Here is a 15987-nt window from a genome sequence, read left to right as displayed (position 1 = left end):
ACACGTACACTCACCTTCTTCCAACAGGGACCACTGGCTGGCTTTCCAGCCCGCCCTGTCACCTCCCATTACCGTCGCCACCGCACTTCAGAGGCGGTCTGCACTCCGCCCCGCGTCCCCGTGCTCATGCCCGCCCAGGTTCTCGCTGTCCGCCCCCTCTCCCTGCCACTCACCGACCTACCGCTCTCCAAGATCAGCAAACCTGAGCGCCACCCAGCCCTCCGCTCTCCCTGCGCTGGACCCTTCGCCAGCTGTCGGCCCCGGGGTCTGCTCTCGTCTTCCAAAACTCGTCTCTGCTAAGTGCTGAGCAGCCACTGCTCCCAACAGCAGCTCAAACCTGTTTTGCCAAAAACCGAACGTGACTTCCATTTGGAGGAGAAAAAAACTACCTTAGTGTTTTTTTTTTTAATGTATGTATGGACCAGGTCAAAAATACACTGTGCCAGATGGTTACAGATTTACCCATAATGGCCAAAACCTGGAAGCAACCAAGAAGTCCCTCAGTGGGTGAGTGGATGAACTATGGTCCACCCAGACAATGGAGTACTATTCAGCACTAATAAGAAGGAGCTATTAAGCCGTGAAAAGATACCGAGGAATCTTAAATGCACATTCCTTGGTGAAAGAAGCTAATCTTGGTGAAAGAATCACATACTGTATGATTCCAACTATATGACATTCTGGAAAAGGGAAAACTATGGAGATGCTCGAAAGATCAGTGATGGCCAGGGCTGGGGGAAGGGAAGGATGCACAGGGGGAGCACGGGATTTCAGGGCAGTGAAACTACTCCGGATGACCTATAATGGTGGACACAGGTCCTTACACACGTGTTCAGCCCACAGCAGGTCCAGCACCAAGAGCGAACCCTGACGTCAACCGTGGATTCTAGGTGGTGACGATGCATCAACGTAGGTTCAAGGACTGTAACCAATGTGCCACGCTGGTGGGGGGTGTGGACAGTAGGGGAGGCTGGGGGAGTGGGGGGCAGGAGGTATACGGGAAACCTCTGTATCTCCCCCTCAATTTTGCTGTAAGCCGAAAATGGCTCTAAAAAATAAAGTTTATGGAAAAAAACCATCCTGTGCCTCTTTCCTAACTGTTGGCTTGGCAACTAGGGAGGATGCATTGTGTGGGAGTCTAATTCCAAACGAGCATCCTTTAGAGCCAAACCTGAGCATCTCTGTAGGATGCGGTCTGTCCACCGGCTGCAGGGGCACTGCCAGGCGGCAATAACACAAACACAACTCACAACTTGGTCTGCCCACTCTGACATTTGATCATTTTTGACATCTTAACTTTTTTTACTCTTGAGAGAACTGCATTACCTCACAGTAATTGAAACACTGATGTGAATTTCTTTTCCCCCCAAGACTGGCACCTGAGCTAACAACTGCTGCCAATCTTCTTCTTCCCTTTTTTCTTTCTGCTTTTTCTCCCCAAATCCCCCCAGTACATAGTTGTATCTCCTAGTTGTGGGTCCTTCTAGTTGTGGCATGTGGGACACTGCCTCGGTGTGGCCTGACAAGTGGTGCCATGTCCATGCCCAGGATCCGAACCAGTGAAGCCCCGGGCCGCCGCAGCAGAACGCGGGAACTTAACCACTCGGCCGTGGGCCGGCCCCTGATGTGACTATTTTATAACACTATTTTCAATCCACATCACTCAAAGTCAGAAAAAATGGGACCACACTGCTTTTCTTTTCTTTTCTTTTTGAGATTTTTTACTACGACAAAAGTCACTAACATAAAATTCACCATCTTAACCATTTTCAAGAGTACAATTCAGTGATTTTCAGCATATTCACAATGTTGAGTTACCATCACCAGTAATTCCAGAACATTTTGGTCACGCCCCAAAAGCTGATCCATTAGCAGTCACTCCCCATTACCTCCCCACCAGCCCCTGGCAGCCACAAATCCGCTGAGTCCATGGACTCGCCTGTTCTGGACGTTTCGTATAAATGAAATCACACAATATCTGTCCTTCCGTGTCTGGTGTCTTTCAGTCAGCATCACATATTTAAGGTTCATCCACATCGTAGCGTGTGTCAGGGCCTTGTTCACTTTTATGGCTGAATAACATTCGACCGCACGGATGGACCATGTTTTGTTTATCCCTTCATTCGCTGATGAACATGTGGGTTGCTTCCACTTCCTAGCGATCACGAATAATGCTGCTATGAACGTTCCTGCACAAGTTTTCATGTGGATTTATGCTATGTTTTCTCTCGGGTGTACACATGGGTAGACACATTTCTTTACAATGGCAATGAGTGAATTATTCCTTTTTTTTTTTTTTAAAGATTTTATTTTTTCCTTTTTCTCCCCAAAGCCCCCCAGCACATAGTTGTATATTCTTCGTTGTGGGTCCTTCTAGTTGTAGCACGTGGGACGCTGCCTCAGCGTGGTTTGATGAGCAGAGCTATGTCCGTGCCCAGGATTCGAACTGACGAAACACTGGGCCGCCTGCAGCAGAGCGCACAGACTTAACCACTCGGCCACGGGGCCAGCCCCGAATTGTTCCATTTTTGTTCCTCATTTCCAATTTAAATTTCTAGCTATGTTAGCCATCACTCCTTTCTTCTTTGGAAGGCATCTGCTTTTAAGCAAAAATGGGGATTTACTCATGGGCAGTGAGTATAAGATTTGCTTCACGTATTTTTACCTTTCTGCTAAAGAGTAAACCAAAATGTTTTCGGTTGTTACAAGCATGTTGTATTTAAACACAAATAATGTCTCACAATTAGTCAAGACAATGTGAAATATGAATGCACACGTATATTTCAAAACAATCTGAAATATTAGTGTGAAAGTATATTTCAGAAGCATAACATTTCAGTGCATAATAACAGCGAAATACTCACAGGCAAAAACATTCTGATTAAATTTTTCAAACGGAGCCTGAGCGGCAGGGGAGAATCAAACCAATGAAATAAAAAATCAAGGGCAGAAATATTTATTCAAATAGGAATGAGTGCCTTCTGGAATCTTCTAGGTAGGTTTTTTTTTTAAACATTACTTTTTTACAAAAGACGACTACCTTAAAGAGTTTCAGATAAATTAACAACACTAGATAATAATAAAATGAAAACACAATATGAAGCATATTAATGTCCAGTTTATATTCACACCATGTTTCAAACTTTCCAGTAAAGCAAGTATGTGATTTTTGGCGCTGCTCGTGCTTACTGGAGTATAAAATAGTTTTCATTTTCGAATACTTCCTTTCATAGATCTATGCACGTGCCAAAAAACCACTGAATCATAAAGAAACTGTCTTTAAAGTATGAGACCAGAAACTGCCTGCCTGGCCTTGACAGCCTAAAGCCATCATTAGGAGCAGCGTAAAATCTACATTTCCACGGAGATGTTTTGGCCATCACAAACTTTTACAAAACAGGGATAGCAGCAGCAATGGAAGGATGCTCAGGACAGAGCTCTTTTTCACACCAACTTTTAAAACTTTGTTTTTTACAAATGGTAATAAAGGTATCCATGGAGGCCTCCCTTCCAGCCCTGGTGGCTCTTCAACTCGGCAGGCAGCTGAAGGCAGACGCTCCCCGTTTATCCCGAGGTTCGACGCGCGGAGAATCCAGTGAGACACGCATTCCCTCTAGTGCCTCTCCAGCAGGGACACGGCCTGAGGACGGCCGGCCGGCTCGCAGCGTCCTCCTCCTCTCACAGCCGCACTGACACAAAAGCCGTAACGTATTTATTCTTCTCCTACCGATGGACACTTACGACTGTGCTTCCGATCTTTAGCTCTGACAAACAGCATGGCAACAAATAACCTTGTACATGTATCATTCTGCACGTGTGCCAAGTGCATCTGCAGGATAAAACCTTAGAACTTCTGAGTCAAAGGTCAGTTGCAATTTTAATAGCTACTGCTAAATTATTCCTCCTGGGCCAGCAGCTTATGAAACACCTGTTTCCTGTAGCTCTGCCACCCTGGTGTGTTATTAAACTTTAGGGCCCACTTTCTTTTTTGGATCCATCTTCCATTCCCTGTCGCCCATCAAATAGGGGGTCTCCAAAATCTTCTCATATGACAGGGACTGAACGCATGCCTGGGCATTTGGTGAGAGTTCCAGAGGCAATATGTTCTTCGTGACCCTCCGTCACTCCCCTGGCCCTCTCATGACCAAGGGAACTCTTCTGACATTTCACCTGCAAAGAAGGCTCAGCTCGTATGCGAGACTGTTGTACTTGCCCAGGTCTCTACTTGACAATCTGTGATACGAAAGGCACGTTGTCCTTATTTCAGTCACGGTTATTCATTTTTCTCGGATCAAATACAATTGAGATTGGTCTGTGTTTACTTATCCTAACACACTTTTATGGAGTGGCCACCTCTTCTTTCACATTTCTCTATTTTTCTATGGAATGGCTTCTGATCATCTTCTCTTAAACTCATTCATCAGCAGAAGGTACAAACATCTGACTTGCGTCTTCGGTGCAGTCGTGCCCAAACATTTACAGAATGAAATGTTTCACCGTAAACTAACTTTTTAAATTTACTTTATTTTATAATTAGGATATTGTACTGATTTTTTAAAATTATGTACAAAAAGGAGGTACTGGATTGCTCTGAGGGACAGACCCAGAAATGGACCTGCTGGCTCCAAGACCTATGGAATTGAATTCTCAACGTTTCTAATGTTATAAATTGCACTGTACTAAATAAAGATTAGTTTTACTGTTTTTGTCATTTCCTCATACATTGATAATTTAAGAGAGTTTGCAATGCCTTGAAAAAAACGTAACAATCACAAACATAATCATCTCCATCAATGATTAATATTGCTTTGTAGCGGGCCAGCTGCATGGTCATTTTTATAGTCCCATGCAAAGTGAGGACTGTCTTACTACTTTTTAGAAGATAAAACATTATTTGCAAAAATAATGTTTTATTTCACTGCAATTTCTCTATGTAGAATCTTTGCCCTTTCTTTTTGGCCAGGAAGACTGCCCCCGAGCTAACATCTGTTGCCAATTTTCCTCTACTTGGCATGTGGGTTGCTGGCACAGCATGGCTGACGAGTGGAGTAGGTCTGTGCCCAGGAGCCAAACCCGAAACCCAGGCCACTGAAGTGCAGTGCACCGAACTTAACCACACCAGGGGGCTGGCCCCAAATCTTTGCCTTTTTTAACCTCCCATGGCAATAAAGGACAGATTAAAATATTACGCTATTACATAACAGTAGAAATAATCACAAACCTGTGATTATTCAGCTTGACACCCCAGTTATGAAGCTTATGTAAACATCACATACATAGACTGTGTGCCTAAACACAAGGCGACTTCAAGGGGCCAGCCCCCCATTTCCCTATGAAGACGCTGCCCGAAAGCTTGGCCACGTTAACACACCCTTCCAGGAAAGTAGAGCACCAGCCGACTGTGACTCCGACTCAGCCCCACAAATTTATTACAATAAACAGGCAGACAAAAGTGTTCGTGCCAGCTGCACGCTAAGTTACCACATCGAACATGCTTACTCTGCACTTACATCACCAGGCTTTAAAACATCTCCGCGAGACCCTTAAACTATGTTTCCTAGTCTTCCTTGCTTGACAACAGCAGCTCATCTTTTAGTGAGCCCTTGGAGACTCATCTGACACCATCTACCACGAGGGAGTCCCTCCGTTAGGACGCTCCACCTGCGAGTCACTGCTCCGTCACTCACACTCCGCCACGTTCCAGAACCACTGGTGGTCCCGCCTTAGCATGTGGTGGTATCCCTCCCGGCAATGATGGCTCCACCAAAACACGGAGCCAATAAAGGCATGGAAGTGATGGAGGGTGCCAGTGTTCCAGGCATCCTGACCCTGAGAGGGGAGGACAGTAACCTGATTAAGGCCCCCGCTCCTCGAGTAAAATGACGTCATACTGGTCTCCCCAGCCCCTCTCGGGAACAGCTTTAGAGTTCACAGGTTAGCAATTCTCCTGAAAAGTCTTAGGGTATGAGCAAGGTTTCCCCGATTCAGTTACAATTTTAGCATTTTTCAGGCTTGTCAGTAGTTCACACTAGCACTTCAATTCTGCAAAGAAAGCCACAATCCACTCTTTTGCGTGTGATGAAGCACTCTGTGAAGTTATTTCATGACCTTTATTACATGAGGACGTCCGAGATGTGGAAGAGCGTTTGGACACCACCCCCTAGGCCTTCATAGGTACCACCGAGCACAACGGCACAGAAAGGGATCTAAGACAGGACCTGCTCTGTCACACTTTGAGACTCCACTACTGACGGGAACAGAAATGTCAAACAAGACCCCCGCGGGTACTATTCAACAGCCCCACTCTGACGGCAACTGGGTCTCCGCACACTGCACCTCACTGCCCTAGAGCCACCCGCAATTCCCAAGGCAGGCAGGAAACGAGCACGGAGAAGCTGGGCCAGCACTGCAACACATACGGGGAGACCACACCTCGAAGCTCCAGCTGAGCGCACAGGACACCGAGGACAAGCGAGCAGCCTGCTCTCCTTTCCGTCTCTGACGAGCGTTTTGGACACACGGGACAGGAGGGCATCTCGGGCTGAGGCAGGGGTCTCGACATCAGCCGTGCCTGAAAGTTCTCCATGTGGGATTCCTCCCGCGGCTCCATCACGCCGGGTCAGCAGAAACACAAGTTCAGAAGGAGCACCTACGGCTACCTGAGGCTACACTGACAGCAGCTCCTCCCCGCCTGCTAACAAGTCAAAGAAACACAGCAGCTGCGGCCTGCAAGGCCACGCAGCCTCGGCTGAGAGTAGTGAGGACAGGTGAGCCCGAAGACGCTGTCGACCCCCTCTCCTGCAGTGTCCACAGCAGGAGTGACAACGGCCCCCGGAGCACACAGAGCTGGCTGGCGGATCTCAGGTAAGGGTGCAGCGTCAACAAAGGCGGCCTCTCGGCACCTGCAGGGCCCCCATCACGCTGCCCCACCAGAGCGCTCTCGGAGAACTGACTCCAGCCCTCGGGGACCGCCCTGCCGTGAGCTCACACCCTCGGTGCCTTTCTGTTCCTCTGTCGACCCTTCTCCTCCCACCCGGCGTGCCTGGCACACCACACCCCTCCGCAGCCAACCACCCGACACGGAGCAGGCCCGCCCAGCCGGCCCAAACTGCGCCCTCTGCTCCTGCTCGCGCGCCCGTGGCAGCTCCTCCTTCCCAATGCCGCCCCAGCCCCGCGCCTCCCGCATGCCCAACACGACGTCGCAGCCGGAGCTCAACCCTGCCGCTCTGTACAGGCTCCGCCGGCCCCTCAGAAAGACAGCACCTGTCCCTTCCGTGCGGGACCACACTCACACGAGTCTGCTCGAGGGAAAGAACTGCTCCCCTCACTGTTTCAAAATCCCCAGCCCGGGCGAACAATGTAGTGTTCAAACAACAGGTCCCCGTGGATCTGAACCAGCAACGACTACGTCTGACTGTGAATATTACCGCGTTGTAACCTTCTTAAACTGTCATGGCTCCGTGTATTCACGTCTTGCAAACCAGTCTCACACGAGCCTTATATTATAACCAGTTTTACCTACCCTCTAACTTAACAAGAAGGGCGTCTCAGAATGAACCAAAGGTCTAAGTACAAAACTGGAACGGAAGCTACTTTATTAGGGATTTCCTCTCGAGGCTCCAGCAAGCTCAGGAGACAGCAATACCAGCTGGAGAAGGAGCAGCCCTATTAATTTGGACAATTTACTGAACAAAAAAGTTGGGAGGCACGATGCTAAGTACTCCTAAGACACAAATATTCATTGTAATAACTTTATACGTGCTTAATGCTTGACTGGTTTTCAAAATATTTTCCAATATTTATCACATAAAAGTAGATGTCACATACGACAGGAAGGCATACATAATTAGCTCACTTCACAGACTGGAAGACAGGCCCGGGCAGGTTAGTGACCTACAAAGGTCACTTGGCTGATAAGCAGCTCGGGACTCAGAGCTCAAGACGATGTCATCTTCAGGGGGAGATCCCACGGTGAGCACCCAAACCAAGCCCCTGCAGGCTGTACGCCCTCCCAGTCACCCGAGTCGGGGCTACAGGGTCTGCAGACAGACACCTCGCATCTAATGAAGGCCCACCTTGTGCAGGGTACAGCGGTGGATGCTTTATTTTAGTTCTCACTAAATCTGCCTATAATATTGGGAAATAAATAGTATCTCTACTTTACAGACGACAAAACGGTCTCAGAAGTGAAATATCTTGGCCAAGATCAGAAAGTTAGTAAGCAGAGGATCCAAGATTTGACACGGGTGTGGAGGGGGAGGTAGAGGAGGAGGGGAGGGTGGGAAAGTAGAGGAAGCCACTCAGCAGTCAGTGAAAAAGCAGACTGTTCCACGCTCACCCAGCAAGCCCACCGCCATCATCCCATGGGGAGAAAGAGGCTGGCCACACACCCCACAGGAGATCTTTTTGTGATTTCTTTTACCCCCTCAAGAATGACCTTGATCCTACTCTTTCATCTGCGTTTTTCTTAAAGCTGGTGGCATTTTGAAAAACTGGAGAAAAGATAAAAGGAATCACAGTAAAACCAGCCCCAAGCACCAAATCTGTCGTCTCCTAGAGATGGGAGCGACTGTGAATCCCAGTAGGAATCGGAGTTGGTCCGAGCAGACCTCACAGGGGTGACCTCGGCCTGGAGAGGCAGGTGGGGTCTGATGAAAGCGAGGAGAGGGAGAGGCAGTACCCGAGCAGGGAATCGCGCAGGACGAGGCGTCAGGGAAGGGGAGCAGAGTGAGCAGACTGGTTGGGCAGAGTGAAGGGGCATTTACAGAGGGAAAGATGTGGGAAAGGTGAATAAAGCCAGAACATGGAGCCATGAATGCCAAACTGCCAAACACCTGCTGCCATGGATAGGCCCTGCCAAAACCTTCTCATGCCAGAGGTCTGGGTTACCCTGGGAGCTAGGTGGCCTGGAAAGGAAGAAAGCACAAGCAAAGCCACCTCATGTAGACACCAAGGCCCCACGAACGGCCCAAGCTAGCGCACCAGAGCACAAAGGAAAACAGAAACGACGTGAGAGCAGAAAACACGGACAGAGCTGCGGACTGGCCCAGCAGGATGAGCGAGGAAGGGCAGAGGAGGCGCGTGAAGTGGGGAGGGAGGCGGGGAGACTCGAGGCTGACCAAGGAGGAAGGCGGAGCAGGACCCTGGACTGAGACACAGCAGGACGTCTACGGGCCTTCTAAGGGATACGGCAAAACTCGGGGCTGGGCATGCAGGAGCATCCCAAATGTGGAGCTCCAGACAGAAACGTGGCGATCATCTTCAAAAAGGGGACGGGTGACCCCACAGAGACGAAGGAATCTCCAAGATGACGACTAGAGCAGAGGGAGCAGAGGGCTAGGATTTAACGTATTTCCTAGTCAGTGGCACAAAACTTTCGTTCAAATGAAAATAATTACCCAAGAATGTGTGGATAGCAAGTGCTTCCTTTCCCTCCGTCCTTCCCGCAGAGGTTTTCCAACTGGAACGAACCTAATGCCCGCCAGCGAGCGCAGCAAACAGAACCACGGAGACCCGAGCACAGGCGGTTCAGGAGCTCCCTGGAAATTAAATTACTGGCAATGCTTAAAGTTACTGTAAATTAGCACTACGTGTGTCACTATCTCTTTACACGGCATTACTATAAAACTTCCCAGCAGAGGCTCTTCAGACGAATTTACAACTGAAGCAACACCAGCAGCGTTTCAAAGCACAGAGAAACCCGCATCCCGAGTCCCAGACACGGTGGGCAGCGACGCCCTGCCCTCCACCGCTCGTGGGTTTCCAGGCCAGGCGGGGGCACGGGCTCGCAGCCTGGAAGCCGCGGAAAGAGCGGCTACTATATTAACGCTTCCAGGTCTGCTGGAAACGGCTCCCTTCCCGCAGCGCCCAGCCCTGTGGACACAGTTGGGGAACATGAAGGGGAACGAACTGCACGTTAAGGGTTTGTACAAACTACGCAGAACCTATAATCAGGAATCTGCTTCCACACAATCTCTTAATTCATCGTCAAACTTCGTTAGGAACAACTATTTCTATGGTTTGCACAAGAAAACAACCTCAGAGTGCACATTCTCTCCAACTTAAACCCTTTATTCTAACCACCTACTACTTTTTCCTGCATGGGCCTTTCTCCCACTCTGGTGACTGTCAGGCACCCACCATACACACATCAAAAAGACACGCTGTCCAGTTTGTGAAACTTTCTCACAGAAATGGAGTCAAGATCATCAGGAAGGAGAATAAAAGTAACAAACGGGGGGGAGGGGCGGTATATAACTCCAAATCCCTAATCCCCAGGTTTACTTAACAAGTGTTCTCTTCCCTTCTCGGGGAAGTCAGGGCAGGGGAGGGGGAGGCGGCAGTTGGCCCTGATAATCCCAGCCAGGAGGAGCCTTCCAGCTGCCATGTAAGTAACACTAAACTGCCTTCTCCAGCTGCAGAGGCACAGCTGCAGTGATTTCAGGCACGCTGTCACAATTTGTCACCTGTTTTGGCTGCCTGGCCTCTGAGCCCCTCCCCAGGCCTGGGAACAGCACCGGGCCAGAGGAGCTGAGAGCCCCAGGCACTTACTCTCCCGGCCTCTCCTGCATTTGGGGCAGCGCACGATGGCCCCAGGCCTGCCAATCTCAGACTTGAGACAAGAAGCGAGCAGTGTGCAGAGGCATCCTTTAATCGCGGGCCCCGCCGGGCAAGGATGCGGCAGGGGGGCAGCACTGGACCGAGACACGCCTGGTGTGGATGCGGCAGGGGGGCAGCACTGGACCGAGGCACGCCTGGTGAGGATGCGGCGGGGGGGCAGTACTGGACCGAGGCACGCCAGCTCAGGATGCGGCAGGGGGGGCAGCACTGGACCGAGGTACGCCAGCTCAGGATGCGGCAGGGGGGCAGCACTGGACCAAGGCATGCCTGGTGAGGATGCGGGAGGGGGGCAGCACTGGACCGCAACACACCCGGGGGGGCCTCCAGAGCTCTTCTCCCACCCTCCCATCGACGCAGGGAACCAAAGGCCTTAGAATAATTTATTTCTCTGCACGGATCACCAGGCAGCTTGTCGCTAAGCCCCCTGACTCAGCAAGTTTATTGTACTCATTACTTGTATTCTCACAATGTAGAACTTCACCCATCTTTCTCTACGAAAAGTATGAACGCACAGTAAAAACACCACCACCTTTCAGATAAAATACCCCACACTGTGGACATACGGGGTGGAGAGAGAGACTGTCACTCCGTCCACCACACATTTGCATACCGTTTGCACTTTTTCTTCGTCATTCTCCTTTTTTCCCTATTGGTCACGGTTAACTGTGGGAGTCAGAGGGAAGCACTCTTCACCATAACCAATCTCCACACTCATTCGCTACCGGCCTCTGAAGGGGCTCCCAAACCTCTCCGTGCCTCAATTCCTTCACTGTCAGACGGGCTGCGGAACAGTCCCCTGCCTTCCAGCACTATTTATAGTAGAAAGAATGCTCTACAGTACTGTTATGAGACTCAGGGAGATAACTCACAGAAAGAGGCTTAGAAGCAATAAATGCTGGCTATTATCTCATTTAATCCCCCAAACATCTGTCTACCCAGCCCTTGGACAGACAGTGCCTAACACACGGCAGACAATCAATATTTGCTGAAGCAAAACCGACAGTTACCGTCCCTAACTGACGGATGAGAACTCCGAAGGCTCAGAGACGAGGTAACTGACGCAGGGAACTCCACGAGGATGGGGCGCGAGTCCGCCGACTGCCCACCAGGCTGCTTCCTCCGAGCCTTGCCCACCGGGACCGAGGGAGACCGGGGGTCTACCTACAGAGACGGACGGCAGCACGGGAGACAGGGCGGCACACACCCACACACCTGCTGCCACTGTCCTCTGCAGTCAGTCTGTCCGCCGGAGGAGGGACAGGCACTCAGCACGTTGCATAAAGCGCCTTCAAACAGCACGAAGAAGGAGACGCCAGCTGGCTGACGGTCTCCCTTCCGTGTGTATCTCTGCGGGAGCTACAGGAGCTGAGCCACAAAACAGCCAAGTAAAATTCTATACAGGACTTCTTTAACTCTGTGCATCAACTGCATTTCACACTCAGTCAAAAATGAAGTCTTTCATATTTTCATTTGCATGAAAATAACACATCAGACTATCCTAGAATTCATACTCAAGACTCTTCAAAATACCCTTGCCCTGCCACAGCTGTTTCTATTGCAGGGCGCGCAGGCTATCGCGACCTCACCTGTCACTCACGTTCTCCCCATGAACTATTTTTAAGGCGGGAGCAAGAGTGTGTCCTAGCTTCTTAGCAGCACCCCGGGATTTCCAGAGATGTTAAGGGCTCAGCGACATTGATTAGTCTTCTTCAGCATGGCGCTACACGAAATCAATTTCCATATTACTACTGGCAAAGGTTTAAAAATACATAGGCAGGAGGGATAATTACCCATTTGCAAAGCAGAAAAACTTGGAAATGCAAGATATGCTTGAAGCTCCCAGATTATTTTCAGAGAAAAAGGAAATTTCCTCCTCAGAATAAGAATGAGCCTCTGGAAGCCACAAAGAACTCCCTGGGTGGACCTTCCCTGCCCAGCGAACCGCGATCCAAGTCAGCAGAACTCGGCCAAGAGCTTCCTTCCAGCCACAGGGAAAAACCTACCAAGTGGAAACATTTTGTCTCCTCTCTCATGAGCATTAGCAAGCGCCGACAAGGCTTTCCCTATGCTTCATTTCTGAGAGTGAAAGGGGCACGACTGCTAATTGCCTGAGGATAAGAGGCAAAACCCAGGCCTACCCTCAGGCAAACCGGACCGTGGTCCCCCACCTAGAAGGCGTGAGTGGGACAGGGACGGGAGGAGCAAGACTTCCGACTATGCCTTTTTCTATACTTCTCGTTTTTGAATCACGTAAAAGCTTTATGTATTTGAAGAAAAATTAACTCCAGAAGAACAATGTAAACCCTAAACTTAAGAAGAAGGAGAAACAAATGAACTTTGCAACTTCCAACAGAAGGCCCGATTTGGGCAGGAACACCAACGGGCACTCCAACTGTTTATCAAGTGTTGTGTGGTTATGTTACCTCACATTGCTTTAAAACCCATTATTCTAGCTATGTATTCTTAAGATAGGTTTATTCTAACATCCAAAAGAACTACAAAGAAACTCTAAAACTTCACTCAACAGGATGATTATAACAATACGATATTAAAAGGTTTAAACTATTTTATGTGTATCATAGGATAAAAAAATTAAGGCTAATATCATTAGAAATCAAAACTGTCAGTGTAAGACAAGAAATATAAAATAAGGGCCGGCCCCGGGGTCGAGTGGTTAAGTTCATGCGCTCCGCTTCGGGGGCCCAGGGTTTCGCGGGTTCGGATCCTGGGAGCAGACATGGCACTGCTCGTCAGGCCACGCTGAGGCGGCATCCCACGTGCCACAACTAGAAGGACCTGCAACTGAGATATACAACTATGTATCGGGGGGTTGGGGGAGATCAAGCAGAAAAAAGAAAAAAGAAAAAAAGAAAGAAAGAAATTAAGGGGAAAAAACTAGGTTTAATTTGTAAAGGAAATACCAATATGAAATCCAGGTTTTTCTTTTTGTCAAGATTTTTCTCCAGCTCTGTCCCGAAAAGAACCTAGATGTGAACCTCTGTGACAGTGAGCACACCGAGCCCCCAGATACTGATTTCTAAACAGCATTTCCCCACCAAAAGGAACCAGGGCTCCTCAGAGGAACGACTGCAGATCTGAGGCAGGAGAAACACAAAGTGGGTCTGCGGCAAATTCTGTGTCAGGAAACAACGGAGCATTCAAAGACTAACAGGGCCCTGGAGAAAGGACACAGGAGCCCAGCTGAGGGGACAATCTGAGTATCCAAAGGAATAATGATGATAACTGACTGCGATACACTGAATAAATACAAATGCAAGGGGCCACAGCAACTGAGAGAGAGAAAGAGAACAGAAAGGGATGCTCCTTACTGAAGAGGAGCAGCTAACAAATGAAGGAGGATTGAGTCAGAAAAATCACCACTTCGCAACCTCCAGTACAGGACCCGGTTCGGGCAGGAACACCAATGGGCACTCCGACTACTAGAAGGCCCCAGCTGACCAGGAAGGTCGCTGGGAATGGGCTCCCTGTCTGAGGCCCTCCGCAGACGCCCGAGGAAGCTCCGGGAGAGTCCAGCATGGTCTGCAGTCACAGCCAGGGCCCGCTGCCCCACCTCCAACCACAAGAACGGGCCCACAGGAAATCATGTCCCTCCCGAGGTGATGCCAAAACCAGGGGGAAGGAGGTGAGGCTGGGAGGCAAAAGCGAGAGATGGTAAACCCATGAAGTGGGAATTACACATTATTTATGCTTTAAATGGTTTCTAAAAATAAATAGATGCTGGCATCTATTACTCTTCTAACTTGCTCAGGAATAAAGGATGTAAACACGCTAAGTTGTTATGGTGAACATCCTTATGCCGAAAGTCCCCTCCAGAAAGCAACCATTTCTGGAGCAGAAGTAAAACTGCTCGGGCAGAATACGAGCACTTTTGAAGATCTTTATTCACAGGGCAAAACTGGTTCTCCAAAAGAGTTAGTTATCAAATTACTTAGCAGTCGTTAGCACGAAGAATCAGCAAGCAGAACACAGGGTGAGTAAAAAAGACCGCCTTCTCTGAGAACAGCATATTTACAAAGAAGTTTCCAGAAAACAACACATCTGCATGTGAGGAACTGCCCACAGCTCAGCGCCGCGGGTGCCAGACCACAGGGGGCCGGGGCGGGAGAGGCCACGGGAGCCAACCGCTCCTCGAATCACCCTGATGGAAAAAACGGTCCAGCTCTCGCCAGTGCACCTCAGAGGCGGGCTCCGACAGGACAGGCACACGCCTCAGGACCTGCAGACTGCAGGCTGAGGAAGAGGCGAAGCGGGCTCCCCGGTTTCTGAGCCCCTGGCTGGGGGGAGGCCACACTGCTCACAGGAGGAGGGACAGACGAGGGCAAAGGATGGTTGTGGCCGATGTTGAACTGAAGGAACCCAAAGACCGCCCAAACGGAGGTAGAGAGCGTGGCGCTGAGGCAGGTCTCTGCGAGACAGAGCAGAGGGCGTGGCTGAAAGTACAGGGATCACGGCCTCCCCAAGTCCGCCTGCACAGACACCCAGGACAAAACAGCCACGGCTGCAGCCACCGCACCGTCCACACATTTCACCTGCTCCAGCTGAACCCACACAGCCCTTCCGTCCTCCAGCTCTCCTTGCACAACTGAAACATGCCTGGGTTATGCGCCCCTTACTACATCCTGACTCTTCGGCACCTAGAACAGTGCCTGCCCCGTAACAGGCACTCGGAAAGTATCTGAACACAGTGCTGTGCATGTGACAGGCGTACACACACAGCCGTTACACACCCGCCACTGAAACATTCTCTATCTCTGCAACATCAAACACATGCACACTGCTCTGCGCTCTGTGGGGTGGGCGATGTGAAGGGGACTTTAATGCTGGCCCAAAGCACTAACTTCACAGCTCAACCCAGGCATCAGGAGTGCCTTCTTGGACCAACGGTTCCTACTCCCCATCCGTTCTTGCCTCCAGCTCAACCCATTCTCCACACAGCACCAGCGTCATAAAAACCCACCCAAATCACCTCAACCCCTCCCTGAGAAGCCACAATACCCTCGGGCCCTCAGAAGTCCTTAAAAACAAAACAAAAATCCCAGCTCTGCTGGGGAAGGCTCCACCTGACTCCCAACTCCCTGGTCCCCCTCACCTTGTTCGTCTTTTCCCTCCGCCTCCGGTCCAGGAACCTCCGCAACAGCTTCATGGCCTGACGCGGCCAAGTTGTTCCTTGCCCCTGGCCTTGGCCCCAGCAGGCCCAGCACCGGGAAAGCGCTCAGGCTGGCTCCGCTCAGCTTCAGATCTTGGCTCAAACGTGAGCCCTCCGAAAGGCCTTTGCTGGACCACGGTGTGCACACAGGCGGCCTGCCCACACACCAGGTCGTGTCTTTCCTCTTAACTACTTCCTCC

At 50.0% G+C, this 15987-nt stretch overlaps 1 protein-coding gene across 10 annotated transcripts in view; it reads right to left on the bottom strand.

The window, feature by feature from the left end:
* LOC138916664 (liprin-alpha-1-like) overlaps positions 1-15870 on the bottom strand; it is an 85477-nt gene extending 69607 nt beyond the window's left edge. For 9 of the 10 annotated variants that reach the window (XM_070229732.1, XM_070229735.1, XM_070229737.1 and 6 more), the window contains exon 1: positions 15731-15870. In XM_070229732.1, the coding sequence (XP_070085833.1) occupies positions 15731-15784 (54 nt within the window). In that variant the 5' untranslated portion in view covers positions 15785-15870. The remainder of the gene's footprint in view (positions 1-15730) is intronic. The other variant, XM_070229742.1, reaches the window with a different exon arrangement.
* Between the last annotated feature and the right edge of the window lie 117 nt (positions 15871-15987).

The sequence above is a fragment of the Equus caballus genome, chromosome 12 (genome assembly GCF_041296265.1).
Source record: "Equus caballus isolate H_3958 breed thoroughbred chromosome 12, TB-T2T, whole genome shotgun sequence".
NCBI lineage: Eukaryota > Metazoa > Chordata > Mammalia > Perissodactyla > Equidae > Equus > Equus caballus.
This window is presented reverse-complemented; position numbering and strand designations above follow the sequence as displayed.